General features: G+C 52.0%; 1 protein-coding gene across 7 annotated transcripts in view; it reads left to right on the forward strand.

The window, feature by feature from the left end:
- ACTR3B (actin related protein 3B) overlaps positions 1 to 13,968 on the forward strand; it is a 29,052-nt gene that overhangs the window by 11,921 nt on the left and 3,163 nt on the right. For 4 of the 7 annotated variants that reach the window (XM_066385757.1, XM_066385750.1, XM_066385751.1 and 1 more), the window contains exons 5-9: positions 2,897 to 2,992; positions 3,806 to 3,913; positions 5,640 to 5,783; positions 6,627 to 6,800; positions 8,172 to 8,264. In XM_066385757.1, the coding sequence (XP_066241854.1) occupies positions 2,897 to 2,992; positions 3,806 to 3,913; positions 5,640 to 5,783; positions 6,627 to 6,800; positions 8,172 to 8,264 (615 nt within the window). Of the gene's footprint in view, positions 1 to 1,951; positions 2,019 to 2,896; positions 2,993 to 3,805; positions 3,914 to 5,639; positions 5,784 to 6,626; positions 6,801 to 8,171; positions 8,265 to 13,968 lie in introns of those variants that run through there. The other 3 variants (XM_066385756.1, XM_066385752.1, XM_066385754.1) reach the window with 3 other exon arrangements.

Consider the following 13,968-nt stretch of genomic DNA (forward strand, 5'->3'; position numbering starts at 1 on the left):
CTTTCTAAAAAAAAAAAAATTCGTGGAGCCGGGAAGCCGACGGTATGTCTGAGTGGCTTTGTCTCTGTAGCCAAAACGAATCACAGGTCCCCACCTGGCACGCTTGGCATATTTCCTTTCCTAGCACGTCGCATAACTGCTTGTCAGATCGGATGTTGGAGCAGGTGCCGTGCCCAGCGTTTCCCTCTGCAGCAGCTCCAGCGTCTGGGGCTGTCCTCCTGCTGCGCGGTGAGGGACGCCGGCGCCCGGGCCTGTGGGGCAGGTGCCCATGGCCCATGGGGCGTTTCCTGAGGTCTTTGCTGGTCCAGCTGGCACATAGAGGCTCGTAAGATAAAACGCTTGCCAGGAAAGAGTGGGAAGTGTCTGATGTGAATGTGGAAAAGCTGCAGTCCCATCGCCAGAAATGAATACATGCAATGAATGCTCAAAACTACTCAAGTTTATTCAAGATAAGAAAACGCCATATTATACGTATTGTGTTTTGAATTTTGCAAGTCGATTCGTTTGTAAAATTCAAAACACAATATATGGCTGAGGGGTGACAACAGGGGTACATCTCTGAGCTTTAGGCCCTGAACTGTCAGTTCGTGGGGTCGCGATGGAGGAGCAATGTGAGATCCTTCACAGATGCTACAGTGTGTGGGGCAAGTCACAGAATTGTGGGAACCAGTGAGGGGCTTCATTGTGGTTGGATTTGTGGTAGGGAGCCCCGTGCTTTTCGGGCAGCACCCTGGTGTCACCAGGGACCTCTGCTCTTGTGTTCAGCACGTGGCCCCCATCCCAGGGAGGCCATCCTCACACTGGCTCCCGCAGCCCCTGCCGCACGTCTGTGTTCGGAGACAGTGGAATGGAGGGGGCCCTCGGGAGGCTGCTCCTTCCCCCTTTGTCCTTTAACCCTTCACTCTTGATGCCTGTCCCCTTGACTGGTTTAAATGCCTTGTTTATAAAGTTAACTTGTTAAGGTGCTAGGATGCTTGCTCAAGGTGAGAAAAAACGTCATAGGTGTCTTTAGTTGGTATAGGTTATCTCTTCTGGTATGAGATTAGTTTCTGATACTTGATCAGTTTAAAACAGCATCTTGATTTCCTCATAAGAGGATGTCACTGTCCTTACTTTCTCTCTTTTCTGTCTGCTGTCTGCCTCTCTCAACTTGATATTATTTCTGCTGCTTTAATTTATGGCGTTTACATTCTGCTTTATAATGTGATCCCTGTAAATGGATTAAATGCTCGTTGTAAGTCTTTTTGTTTCCCACATTTTTCTTGTTTGGCTCAAGTTTCTCTTCTAACAGATAATTCGTGTATGGCTCATGGGAACCAATTCTCCAAGTTCTCATATATTTGAAGATGTTTGTTTTGGCCACACACCCGATTGATAATGTGGTCAGATGTGGAATTGTTGGGTCACACCTTCCTGCCATAGAGACTCTGTCAGTGTGGCCGTGTCCCAGTGGTAAGGGTGGGTGTGCCCTGGCTGGGGCTGTCTGCACTTTCCCTGCTGTAAGGGGGTCTTAGTTGGCCCGAGCTGCCATGACACAGCAGCACCGGCTGGCGGCTCAAACAGCAGACATGTGATTTCTCACAGTGCTGGAAGCTTCAGGTCCAAGGTTAAGGTGCTGTGAAGGTTGGTTTCTGGGGAGACCTGTCCTCCAGGCTTGTAGATGGCTGTTTTCTTGTCAGTCCTCGCGGGACCTGTCCTCTGTCCATGTGACAGAGAGAGAGCTCTCTGGTGTCTCTTTATGTTCTGATTAAAGACATGAGTGCTGTTGAATTGGGGCCCCATCCTTACACTCAACTTTACCTTCCTGGAGACCCCATCTCCAGATATAGTCACACTCGGGTTTGGAGGCTCAACATAGGAGTTTTGGGGGACGTAGTGACAAAGGGTGATGTGGGTTTTTTTTGCCAAAAGGCCCAGAGGATTTTTATTTATTCTTATTTTCTCTTTTGCAGCTTTAAATATGTGATGTGTATCCATACTTACTGCCATGGAACATACTGCTGAATGACAAAAAGCAGGTTTATTTACCGTTTTTACCTTTCTGAATCCTGTCCTGCCCCCCTATTTGATAATGGCCGTTATTTTTAAATGGATTCTTGAGTTTTTTGAAATGTCTCTGGCTGCAGTTTTTATCTGCTTTCTATTTTTCTGGGCATTCGTCTTGGCTGCCACTTGTTTTTTCCTACGACTTTTCTCTCTTCCCTTTTTCTTTAGCTTCTTCTATGGTCTTTGGCCAGTTTCCCTGTGCCCTTTCCTCGTCTCTGGATGAGGAGACGTCTTCCTGGCCCAGCAGCGTGTGTGTGGGCTCAGGTGGGGGAGGGGCAGTGTCTGGGTGAAGCCCTCTGCTCTGGACTTTGTTCCTTGCAGCTGATGGCGGAGACGTTTGTCTGTCTGTGTGTCCTTGCTCCTAGGCTCTGGTGGCCAGTGGGGTGGGGTGGGGGGTTTCTGCAGCTCTTCTGCTCAAACTGTGCTCCTTTCCCCGAGTGGGTGCTGACCACCTGTGCTCTCTAGAGAACGCCATCGTTCTCCTGAGGTCTGACAGCTCCGGTTTTCTGGTACCCTGACTCACCTTGGCTGAGGTTTTGTTGCCCCTGGCAACATGGTACAGGTCTGTTTCGTGGTAGGGGGTTCAGGTGTTATGTTTTCCAAGATAAAAGAGTTTGTTTTCTTGCACCTTGTCCTTGGTTTGGGTGGTCACCAAGAGCAGCAGTGTGGAGAGAGGTCTGCGCTCGGCTACCTTGAAGGCTGACTCACTCAGGGTCTGCTCTGCTCCCGCTCTGCTGGGGGGATGTCGCTCAGCATCCTTGTGCGCAGGCTTTTGGGGTGACTTCTGTGGCTCTGAGGTAATTACAGGGAGCCTGGGTGAGCACTGAATGTAGCGACTTTTCTCTTATAGACGGAGCCTCCACTGAACACACCAGAAAATAGGGAGTACCTTGCAGAAATTATGTTTGAATCTTTCAATGTCCCCGGACTCTACATTGCAGTTCAGGTAAAAGCAAAGTTATTTTTATGATTCCCAAAGGCCTTAGCTGTCTCAGAGTGGAGGAAACAGTGATTCCAGAGGCTCTGTGTTTAAGGTGGTGCTGTGTGTTTTTCCTCTGTCCACGCCTCAGCGCGCGCGCGCACACACACACACACACACACACACACTCTCACACACAACCCCCATTCGTCTCTGACTGTGGTCTCCCAGCCTCAGGGCCTTGGCCAGGTAGCTCTTCATGGGGGGCAGTTCTCTGTGGGGGCCACCCTGTGCATGGGAGGGTGATTGGCAGCATCTCTGGCCTCCCCACTGGAAGAAGCACCACCACCAGCCTCCTCTCCCCCATAGGTGACAGAAAATGACACCAGGGTTTCCCCAGTGTCCCCTTCCCGGGGAGGGGAGAACCAAACTGCCCTGGTTGAGAACCAGTGTCAGAGCGGGTTGCTGGGTGTGTGGCCTGGTGCTCTGCCCCCCACAGACCGCTGGCGTGGCCACACTGCAGCCTGTGCGTGGGCCCACAGTGGGAGCCGGTTGATGAGATGACGTTTCTGATTCCACAGTAAAATCCTGTCTCACTGGCCTGTCTTTGCAAAAAATTGATTTATTGAAAACTTGAGTCCTCCGATTTAAGTTTATAGAATTTGTATGTTCCTCCTCTGGTTTGGAATTTGAATTTGGGGGAGAAGGTGAAGGGTGGGGAAGGAAGGAGTAAGTCCACCCAATTGCATAAAGGAAGACCTTACTGCTCGCATTTGAGAGCAAGCACGCAGGAGACTTCAGAAAGCCTGCCATGCTGACAGCGTACACGCCTCTGTCTAGGCAGTGCTGGCCCTGGCAGCCTCTTGGACCTCTCGGCAGGTTGGCGAGCGCACGTTGACCGGGATCATCATCGACAGCGGGGACGGTGTCACCCATGCCATCCCAGTGGTAAGCAGAATGTCCGTGCTTCTCTCTGTAGGCCTCCTGATTGGAGGTAAGGGAGCCAGTGAAAGGCAGAAAAACCCTTCCGGGATTAAAATGCCACTTTTAAAAGTCATAGCTATACCTGTAAATGGTAATGAGTTTTTAAAGCAGGTAGACGGGGAGCAGCAGCACAGTGCCCACCGTCACTGGTGTTGGTGGGTGTCAATTCGCAGCGGCAGTTTCTGCTGTCAGGTGCCAGCCCTTGTGTGGGGTCTCCAAGGCTGTCCCTCATCCCCGGTGTCCTGGTCACCAAGAGGGTTTCCTGCTTCCCTCTGAGCTGTGGGGATAGACCTGTTATCGCGGGCATCCAACTTGTAGGCGTGGTGCGTGGCCATTTGAAGGCTTCTCTGTTCTGTGACAAGGCGTGGGTGACTTGAACCAGCTCACGCTTTAGGGAAGTTGTTGCTGCTGTTTGAAAACGTACTCAGGAGCCAGGATGGAGAGGGCGTATGTTTGGACTTGTGAGTGCTCCTTAATGTCACTTTCTGGTTTTAAATTTCAGACTATTAGTTGATTCCTAACTGGGGCTTTAAGAGACTTCTATTTCTTTCTTTCCTTTTTTGGTCAGATAAACTAAATGAATTGTTTAAAGCTCTTTTATTTAAAAAATAAACGGAAACTGTATGAGGGGGGTGGCAGGGGACAGTCACACTGGTGCCCCCCTCCTGGTCCCCTTCGGGTCCTCAGCCCAGAGCAGCCCCGTCCCTGGGTGGTTACATCTGTCACACATCTGCACAGGCAGGGTGTGTGTCTGAATAGCTCCTTCCAAAAACTAGGGTGTGTTATTTTTTTAAATAATTCATTTGCTTTAATTAAAAAAATAGTCATTTCATTTCAGAAAGTTGAAGGAATCATGTCTAATGCTTTAACTCCTTAACCAAATTGTTGATTTTTATTATTATTATTTTTTTTTACAGAGACAGAGAGAGTCAGAGAGAGGGATAGATAGGGACAGACAGACAGGAACAGAGAGAGATGAGAAGCATCAATCATTAGTTTTTTGTTGTGACACCTTAGTTGTTCATTGATTGCTTTCTCATGTGTGCCTTGACCGTGGGCCTACAGCAGACTGAGTAACCCCTTGCTGGAGCCAGCGACCTTGGGTCCAAGCTGGTAAGCTTTAGCTCAAACCAGATGAGCCCGCGCTCAAGCTGGCGACCTCAGGGTCTCAAACCTGGGTCCTCCACATCCCAGTCTGATGCTCTATCCACTGTGCCACTGCCTGGTCAGGCAATTGTTGATTTTTAAGTAGCGTTACTTTTTTTTTTTTTTAAAGATTTTATTTATTCATTATAGAGAGGGGAGAGAGAGAGAGAGAGAGAGAGAGAGAGAGAGAGAAGGGGGAGGAACAAGAAGCATCAACTCCCATATGTGCCTTGACTAGGCAAGCCCAGGGTTTTGAACCGGCGACCTCAGCGTTTCCAGGTTGTCGCTTTATCCACTGAGCCACCACAGGTCAGGCAGCGTTACTTTTTGGAAGTGCGCTATCCCATGTGGTTTTTCTCTGCATGTTCCTAACAAAAGCAGCATTTTGGTTGCTTATGGAGAAAGGAGGCCATGCTAACGGAGTTGCGGATGCAGCCCCTCTAAGGACCTCCGCTGAGGGGCTAGTGGGCTCTGAGAGGTACGGTGATACAGCTGCTGGGGCGTGTCGCTGCAGCAGCTCACCTGGCCCCCTCTCCCTCCCTAGGCTGAGGGTTACGTAATCGGAAGCTGCATCAAACACATCCCGATTGCAGGTAGAGATATTACGTATTTCATTCAACAGCTGCTAAGGGAGAGGGAGGTGGGAATCCCTCCTGAGCAGTCCCTGGAGACCGCAAAGGCCATCAAGGTAAAAACAGACGGGAACCGGGCTGGTTTGGGGGTGAGAGAGAGAGAGAGTGTCTGGACACTTCCCTTGCTGCCGCTGCCCTGTTCCCACCTCCTTCCTTTCTCTCCCCTCTTCTCGCCTTCCCTCCCCTCCCTTTCCCTCCATTCCCTTCGCTTCCCTGCGCTTGTGGGCTTGGTCTGTGTACCACTCGCTTGAGCTCAGAAAGGGGCTTAGTCCTCAGCCCAGTCCTCTGAACATGGGTGCCGCGAGGTGGCCTGCATAGGCGCGAGCGAGTCCCAGCGTTGCCTAGCTAGATGGAGCCTCCAGTTTCCTGAACTGTCTCTGCGTCTCCCCCCATGGCTTAGTTGTAGAGCAGGAGCCGTGAGGGGAGCTGCAGTGTGGACAGTCGGTCAGCAGCAGACACATCTCCAGTGCCCATGTGTGTGGTGTGTGCCCCCGGCTCTGCAGTTTAGAACGGTCCTTTCCCGGGTCTGGAGTCATTGCAGCCCACCCGTATTTACCGGACTGGTTACCTTGCAAGAAAGTTACAGCAAGCTTTGGAATTAATCACCGAGGCAGGAAGGCAGATGGGCTGCATATTTAAATGTCCACTTGCTCACTTAGTGTGAGATTCACGCTGAGGTGCAAAGAAAGCAACTTCCCCTGTCAGACGTCAAAGCATAGTCACATCTGCTACAGAAGACGGTGGAGTGTGGGGCTCCATAGCACATCCACAGTGGAGTTAGTGTGGGGGCAGGACTCAGTTCAGGGTATGCTTAATGCTTGGGGTCACGGGGTGTCTGTTGGAGGAGGCTCTGGGCTGGTTGGTAATGCCCAATGACGTCTCTGTGTATGTGCCCCCAGGAGAAGTACTGTTACATTTGCCCTGACATTGTCAGGGAGTTCACCAAGTACGACGTGGACCCCCGGAAGTGGATCAAGCAGTACACGGGCATCAATGCCATCAACCAGAAGAAGTTCATCGTGGATGTGGGCTACGAGCGGTTCCTAGGACCTGAGATCTTCTTTCACCCGGAGGTGAGAGGCTGGCTCTCTGGGGGTGGCGTGTGTGGAGCAATACTGTACCCCCCAACCTATACCGTGTACACCAAGGTCAGGTCTCAGGGACTGCCCTGCAGGAGGACAGCTGGTGCACAGGGCATCCCGGCGATCCTAATAGCCCATATCCCCGGGCGGTCAGTCTTTGCATGGTTGTCCCCTTGGCCGCACCATAGACGTGAGTGTTGGTGAAAATCACCGACCAAGGACATCCGGGTGCTTGGGAAGGAGTCTGGAGAGCAAAGGGGATGACGGAGCTGAGATGACCCTGACTAGCAGGGACATGAGTCAGTCTCAGGCCCGGATGCATGTTGCCTCTGGATCAGAGTGGGAGAACACATCTTTCCCCGCTCCTCTGATCGTCCTTCGCAGTGCCAGTTTCTGAGCCGGGACACCGGCGTGGATCCCTGCTCCGGCTCGGGCTTCTGTGGGCGGACTGGCCTCTCTGTGGCTAGCTGTCTGCGGAGCACAGCCATCGCTGTGTTGTCATGATGACTACTGTAGAAGCAGTAATTAAGGGGCAGCATGTCAAAGTTTAAGTGAAATGCATTGAAAAATATCTTGATCCATTTTCCTGCCTGATTCCGTTTGTATTTGGTAGGTAGGGTGCAGACTGCGGCCCACATGTAGGTGTGCGTGTGACCTTTGTGCAGGGAGGTGGCGCAGAGCGTGCAGTACTGTCTTCATCGCGCTTGTCCGCTCATGCCCTTGACCCGCCTGATTCGAAGTGGACAGGACACTGGCCACGGCAGTGAGCAGCCACGAGCAATAGCTGTTGCTCCCCTCACAGCCTTGGATCTAATGCCCTCCTTGATCTGTAAAACGTATTTCAGATGTTCTGTAATTGAGTTGTTTACACTTGAGCTTATTTAACTTAGGGAATTGAGTCTAAGACGGTTTCCTTCCTCAGTAACACAAATGCAATCACATCGTTCCATGTTAAAGCCACCGTGCAGTGACCCCTGTCATTAACTGTTTTCATAAATTTGTGTTCATGGCTGATGTGTGCGTTTTACACTCATTGTGTTCCTCATCCATCTACGTGTGTCATGTGAGCTCTTCACACTGTCCCATCCTCGCGAGCCCATGTGTCTATAGCGCAGGGCTGGTCTGCCTTCGTTCTGCGCGGCATCTTCCTCCCCTGCACTGCACACCTCATCCCTGGGGGGCAGGCTGTCCTCCCTGTACGTGCGTGCATGTGGGGTGCATCTGACTCTCTCATTCCCATGCGACGTGCGTAAAGGCGGAGTAAATTCTGTGTTTGCCAAAGTTAACGTTTTAAAACGTGTTTGTATTTTGTCCTACTGAGAGAAATGTGTCATATTTCTTTTGTGTTTATATAAAATGTAGTTTGCCAACCCAGACTTTATGGAATCCATCTCGGACGTGGTTGATGAGGTGATACAGAACTGTCCCATCGACGTGCGCCGTCCGCTATATAAGGTAGGCGCCGCGGGTGGGGGGAGGGGGTGTGTGTGCTGTGAGCCCGTCCCACAGTTCATGCCCACCACGCTGGAGCAGGCTGTTATTGGCAGTGTGCTGACTCTGTTATCGCCTGTCTTTACAGGGTTGGTCAGAGGCCAGGGTCATGACAAAAGGTTTCTGTTGGAGTGTGGCTGCCTTAAATGTTTGGGCTCAATAAAGCAGAAGCGTTTAATGAAGGTATTCTAGTACCTTTAATTCTGATCTGGAAAGCTGTGTTTGTAACTGGACATTATACAGCTTACTAAGTGATCACCCTGATGAATCTAGTCCCTATCTGTGAGAGCCACATCTTTGTGGTGATGTCCCCAAAGGCCAGGTCATTCCACAAACAAAGCATGTGAGCATCAGCCCCAGGCATCACCCCCAGGAGTGTCAAAGTAGGCAGGTGTCCCCCCTGCCCCCCGCAACACAAGATGTTACTGGAATTGGGCCGGGCCGGCCCTGGATATTTGAGGCGTCCCAGGTGATTGTATGTGCAGCTGACAGGAGTGCGGAGAGCACCTGGGTCACCTGTCACTGTCCTGCCGGACTGCAGGATAGCATTCCTTGTTGTGACCTGGGTGCCTTTATCTCCGAACTGTTTACCCTGCTCTCCGAATGCTTGCAGCTACATGACACGGTCGTTCAGTCAGTCAGAGGGTTTAAGGATGTATGAGGGATGGTTCTTGTTTTCAAGAGCTGATAAAAAAGCTAAAAATAATGCCAGAACAATTTTAATAGGAGCCACTATAAGCTAAATGTTATTAAAGTGACTTGTGCAGATTAGGGTGACTGAGAGAAGGGGCAGGTGGAGTGGAGTCCGAGGGCTTGCTCTGCAGAGCTGGGGGGAGCACAGGCCCGCTGAGGGGGGTTCACTATCCAGACTGAGGGCTGAGCAGCCAGATGAAATTGCCTGGGTGAGGCCCAGAGGCAGAGAAGGTGGTGGGTAACCAGCTGTGTTTGGGGGGGGGGGGGGCAGTGATAAAACTGTTAAACCTGCTCGAGCTGTGGGTTGGATGTTGTTAAAATTCTTACTCATTGCCTGACCTGTGGTGGCGCAGTGGATAAAGCATTGACCTGGAATGCTGAGGTTGCCGGTTCAAAACCCTGGGCTTGCACGGTCAAGGCACATATGGGATTGAAGCTTCCTGCTCCTCCCCCCCTTCTGTCTGTCTGTCTGTCTGTCTCTCCTCTAAAATGAATAAATAAAAAAATAATTTAAAAAAAAGTTCTTTAAAAAATTCTTATTCATTATGTTTGTCAAATAGATTAAATATATGTTGCTATGGTTAAACAAATGACCTTTCTGTAACAAAATTCTTGAACTGGGCAGGTGTACTATAACTGTGTTCCTGCCTGCTAAATCAGAAGCAGGTTGCAGAGTAATTGAGTTATAGAGTTCAACTACTGTCTTTACCATTTAACAGAGAAAAATACATATTTCTATGTGTCATTGGGGGGTTTTCTTTCTTTTTTTTTTTTTTTTACAGGGACAGAGATAGAGTCAGAGGAATAGACAGGGACAGACAGATAAGAACGGAGAGAGATGAGAAGCATCAATCATCAGTTTTTTGTTGCGACACCTTAATTGTTCATTGATTGCTTTCTCATATGTGCCTTGACCACGGGCCTTCAGCAGACCGAGTAACCCTTTGCTGGAGCCAGTCACCTTGGGTCCAAGCTGGTGAGCTTTTTGTTTAGATGAACCGCGCTCAAGCTGGCGATCTTGGGCTCTCGAACCTGGGTCCTCCGCATCCCAGTCCAATGCTCTATCTACTGCGCCACTGCCTGGTCAGGCACTGGGGGGTTTTCAACCCTTTTCACATAGGCCTTTTATTCAGGTGAGATCCTGATTGGAGACTCACAGGTGGACAGGTAGCTGGCTGCTCTGGATGGCAGGGGGCAGAGAAGGTTCCAGACCTTTGTTCAGCCTGCCCAACTCCCCACACCTGTCCCCACAGCTCTACTTGAGCTTTCTGCCGAGGGACCAAATGTGGCAGGTTTGTGTTGTCCTGGTGATGGAAGTGATGCTAGCCACTGAGCTGGCCGTGCCCCATGCGGAAGGGCATTGTGCTGACAGTGACGGAGTCCAGGCATTCTTCTGCCGACCACGCAGAGTGAATGTCCTCCAAGCAGCACTGGGTGCCCAGCCTCGCCACTGCCACCAGGGTCACAGGTGGGGCACACACGAGCATGCCCTCCGCGGGAGCCTCAGCACATCAGGTGGGCGTCTCCCTTGATGGGGGGTGAAGAGCAGCCCCGGGCGGGCACGTCCGAGCCATGCTTACGCTGAGGAAATGTTCTATGGCGTTGAATGCCATCACCACTAGCTCCCATGGCCATCGAGGGACAGTGTTTAAACTTTTGTTTACTTTAAATTTAAACCAAAATGGCCATGTGGGGCTCCTGGCTGCCACGTGGGGCAGCTCAGGTCCACTTTGCGTCCTGACGGCCGGGGGACTTCCTGGGCCGGAGCATCCCATCAGAGGATGCTGCCTGTCCCCACCCCTGGGGGTGGGGGAGCACGGCTTCCCTGGGCCGGACATTGAAAATGGGGTGGTGGGCGTGGGCCTGGGGTGTGCTCACAGCGGGGCTGGAAGCTGACTGGACCAAGTGGGGTTCGGAGAGACCGGCAGGCCCACTTGGGGGCCTAGTGTGGAGCTAGGCTTAATCCTAAGGGCATTGGGGGTTTGCACTGGAAGTGACATCTGACTTAGGTTTAGGAACGTGCTTGAGTTGCCCTGGGAAGGCAGGAGGAAGTACCGGGGGTACCACAGGCCACCCCCATGTGGGGAGGTGGTGTGGATGCAGAGGAGCTGGGTAGGTAGAGGGTAGTGAGGGTAAGGCCGGTCACATGTGATGTGTGATAAGGGGAAAGAGCACACATAGGAGAGGGGGTATCATTTACTAAGCAGGGCATGCAGGAGGACGGAGGAGTTGTGGGTGCTGGCGTCTGCAGACACAGGTTCAGGAAGAAGGTCTGGGTTAGACTTGTGAGGGTGCTCATTATGCTTCAGGTGGCTGTCGCCAAGGGGAGTGCAGGTGAGGGGACAAGTGGACTGGGTGGAACCCCCAGGAAGGTCTGATTTTAAGGGACGGGCAGAACAGGACATGGAGGAGAGTGTCAGTTGGAGTCTCCAGAGAAGCAGTCGGCAGGATGCCATCGCTCCGTCTCTGTCCACGTCCACGTCTCCCTCGAGTTTTGTGTCTGTATAAGGGTTATTCTAAGGAATTGGCCTGTTTTCGGTCCAGCAAGTCCAGTGTTCACAGGGCAGGCCAGAAACCCGGCAGGTGCTGGCCCTGCAGTCTGAGGCTGGTCCCACTCGCCCTGGGAACCCTTGTGTTGGCTCTCCCGGCCGTCAGCTGCTGAGGGGTGGGATGTGGCGGGGGGTTCTCGGTGAGGCAGTGAGCAGAAGCCGAGTTACAGCGGTTGGGGGAAGAAGAGGGTCGTGGGGCGGGGGGAGCCGTGCAGGCAACGCTGTGGGATGGCTGTTGTAGCTGTGGATCCCCAGTGTCCAGACTTGCTGCGTCTCCCCTGGGACTTCGGGTCCTAGAGGATCTCGTGTCTTAGAAGCAGCATTGTAGCTGTGCTGGGTCACAGTCTGTAGGCTTATTTCAAGTGTACGAGCCCTTGTTCCTAAAGAAAGAGAGCCTTCCATAACACAGTACAGGGTGGCTGCCAGAGCTTGTGATGCGCTGCCCTCTAACCTTTGCTGGTCAGTGCAGACTCCTGTGGGTGGTCTGCAGTCATGTGTCTGCAGTGAGTGGAGTGTTGGTCACCGTTCGCCAGGGTGGTCTGTAGGTGGCACTGCATGTCTGTCGGGCCCAGACGAGAGCCTCCAGAGTGACAGACACAGTCCGCACGGCAGCATGGGACGTTTGTGATGTTAAAGGTCGGATTGAGGGTTAAGTAAGTGGACTTGCTGTTAGCAGAGTATCCCGACTTGCACGTGCGCGGCTGGCGGGTGTGAGGCCCGCACTGTGAGCTATTCTGGCGTGCAGCTAGGACCGTGCCATCGTAGGGCTCGCTTACGGCTGGCATTTCCGTTTCGCATCCCGAAGCAAGCGTGTCTGCGGCCAAGTCATGCTACCAGGTGGTTCGGGGCTGCCAGGAATCCGGTGGCACAGTGAACTTGCTGAGCAGAGGGCTTGGTCACGCTCACCACAGAGAGGGAGTTGTAGCCACTGAGCAGGTAGGAGGGCTCCGTTGTCAAAACCCTGTGTTAGTAAAAAAAAAAAAAAAAATTACAATCTACAGTGAGCAAAGATTATTTTAAAATACATTTAGAAAATTTGAGAAGCACCTAAGTTTTCATAAGAGAACAGAAGTCTCTCTGTCATCACTGCTTGTAGTTGTTACTTTGTCTTCCTGTTTGTTTGTCTTTCTGAAATATAGATGGATAGGAATACAGTGCTACATTTTATACTTTGTACCCTATTAACTTAGTGTTGTAAGCTTAAGTGATTAACATTCTCCAAAAAACATTGTTTCTAGTGAGACTCAGTGCTCCATCCTGCTTCTCTTTCAGAGCCCAGAGCTTTTCCTGTGTTTAGGTTTTGGCTACTTTTTAGTTGAGGGGGAGGTTTCCTTCTTCCCAGGGCAAAGACCCTTGGCCTCCTGTCGTCAGAGCCGCTCTTTTACAAAGCTGGTTCTGATCTGGGGGTGCACTGACCGCTGGGGCAGGTGCTTTCTGACTGATGTGCTCACGTGGGTCAGTAGGTCTCAAGCACTGTGGACTCCCAGTCCAAGTCCTCCATGGTCCGGTGGGCCCCACGAGGCCCGTCAGTTCATTTATCCATTGGACAGTATTTACAGGGAACTTGCCGTGTGCTGGTCATCGTTCTGGGCCCTGCGGGGTCAGTGATGACCAGCAAAGGCAGAAATGTCCCGCCAACCTGGAGATTATACTCCTGTATGAGCAAAAAACAAAAAAGTAAATAAATGAGCAAAGTGCACAGTGTAGGTGCCTGGGACCAGAGTGGGGTTTGGGGCGGGGTGAGGTCACGTATGTTGTCATGGGAAGGGCATGGTTCAGACAGCACCTGCGCAGGAGCTTCAGGAGGCAGAGGGCTCTGTGGTCCGCCAGGCCTGAGTCCTGCAGGGAGCTAGGTGGCCAGGCGAGGGGAGGGAGGCCAAGGTGGGGAGGGCACATAGAAACCTCTGTCCTGGGGTGTGTGTGGGGGGGGTGGCGCCATCATTGCTTCAGGAATTGAAGGGCCTGCTTATAAACACTGGGCTGTGTGAGCAGGGCTGGCTGTTGTCTTCATGTAAAGCTGTGGTGGACACTGAAATTTAAATTTCATGTGTCATGAAATGTTATTCTTTGGTTGATTTTTCCCCCCAACCTGCTAGAAACTAAAAGCCCTCCTAGCTCCTGGGTTGCACCGGAAGTCCGAAGTGCAGGTATGGCCGGGGGACAGGGCGGCTACTGCGGCCTGAGTGTGCAGCCACGCTGGTGCTGTGCAGTGTGCAGCCTGCGTCCCAGCCCCCATCGGCTGCGAGCTGTGGGGACAGTCTGGCTTCTGTCCCGAGAGGCCTGGGGAGCCATTGGAGGGTGTGGGGGGGTAGGTGTGGGCTGACGTGTTCTCCCGTGCAATCGTGGCTCTGGAATGTGCTAATGCTGTCTCCAGACCTTCTCCTCTGCTGGACTGTCCAGTATCGTTAAATCCCGGGTTCCCCTGA

This window comes from Saccopteryx leptura, chromosome 5 (assembly GCF_036850995.1).
Source record: "Saccopteryx leptura isolate mSacLep1 chromosome 5, mSacLep1_pri_phased_curated, whole genome shotgun sequence".
NCBI lineage: Eukaryota > Metazoa > Chordata > Mammalia > Chiroptera > Emballonuridae > Saccopteryx > Saccopteryx leptura.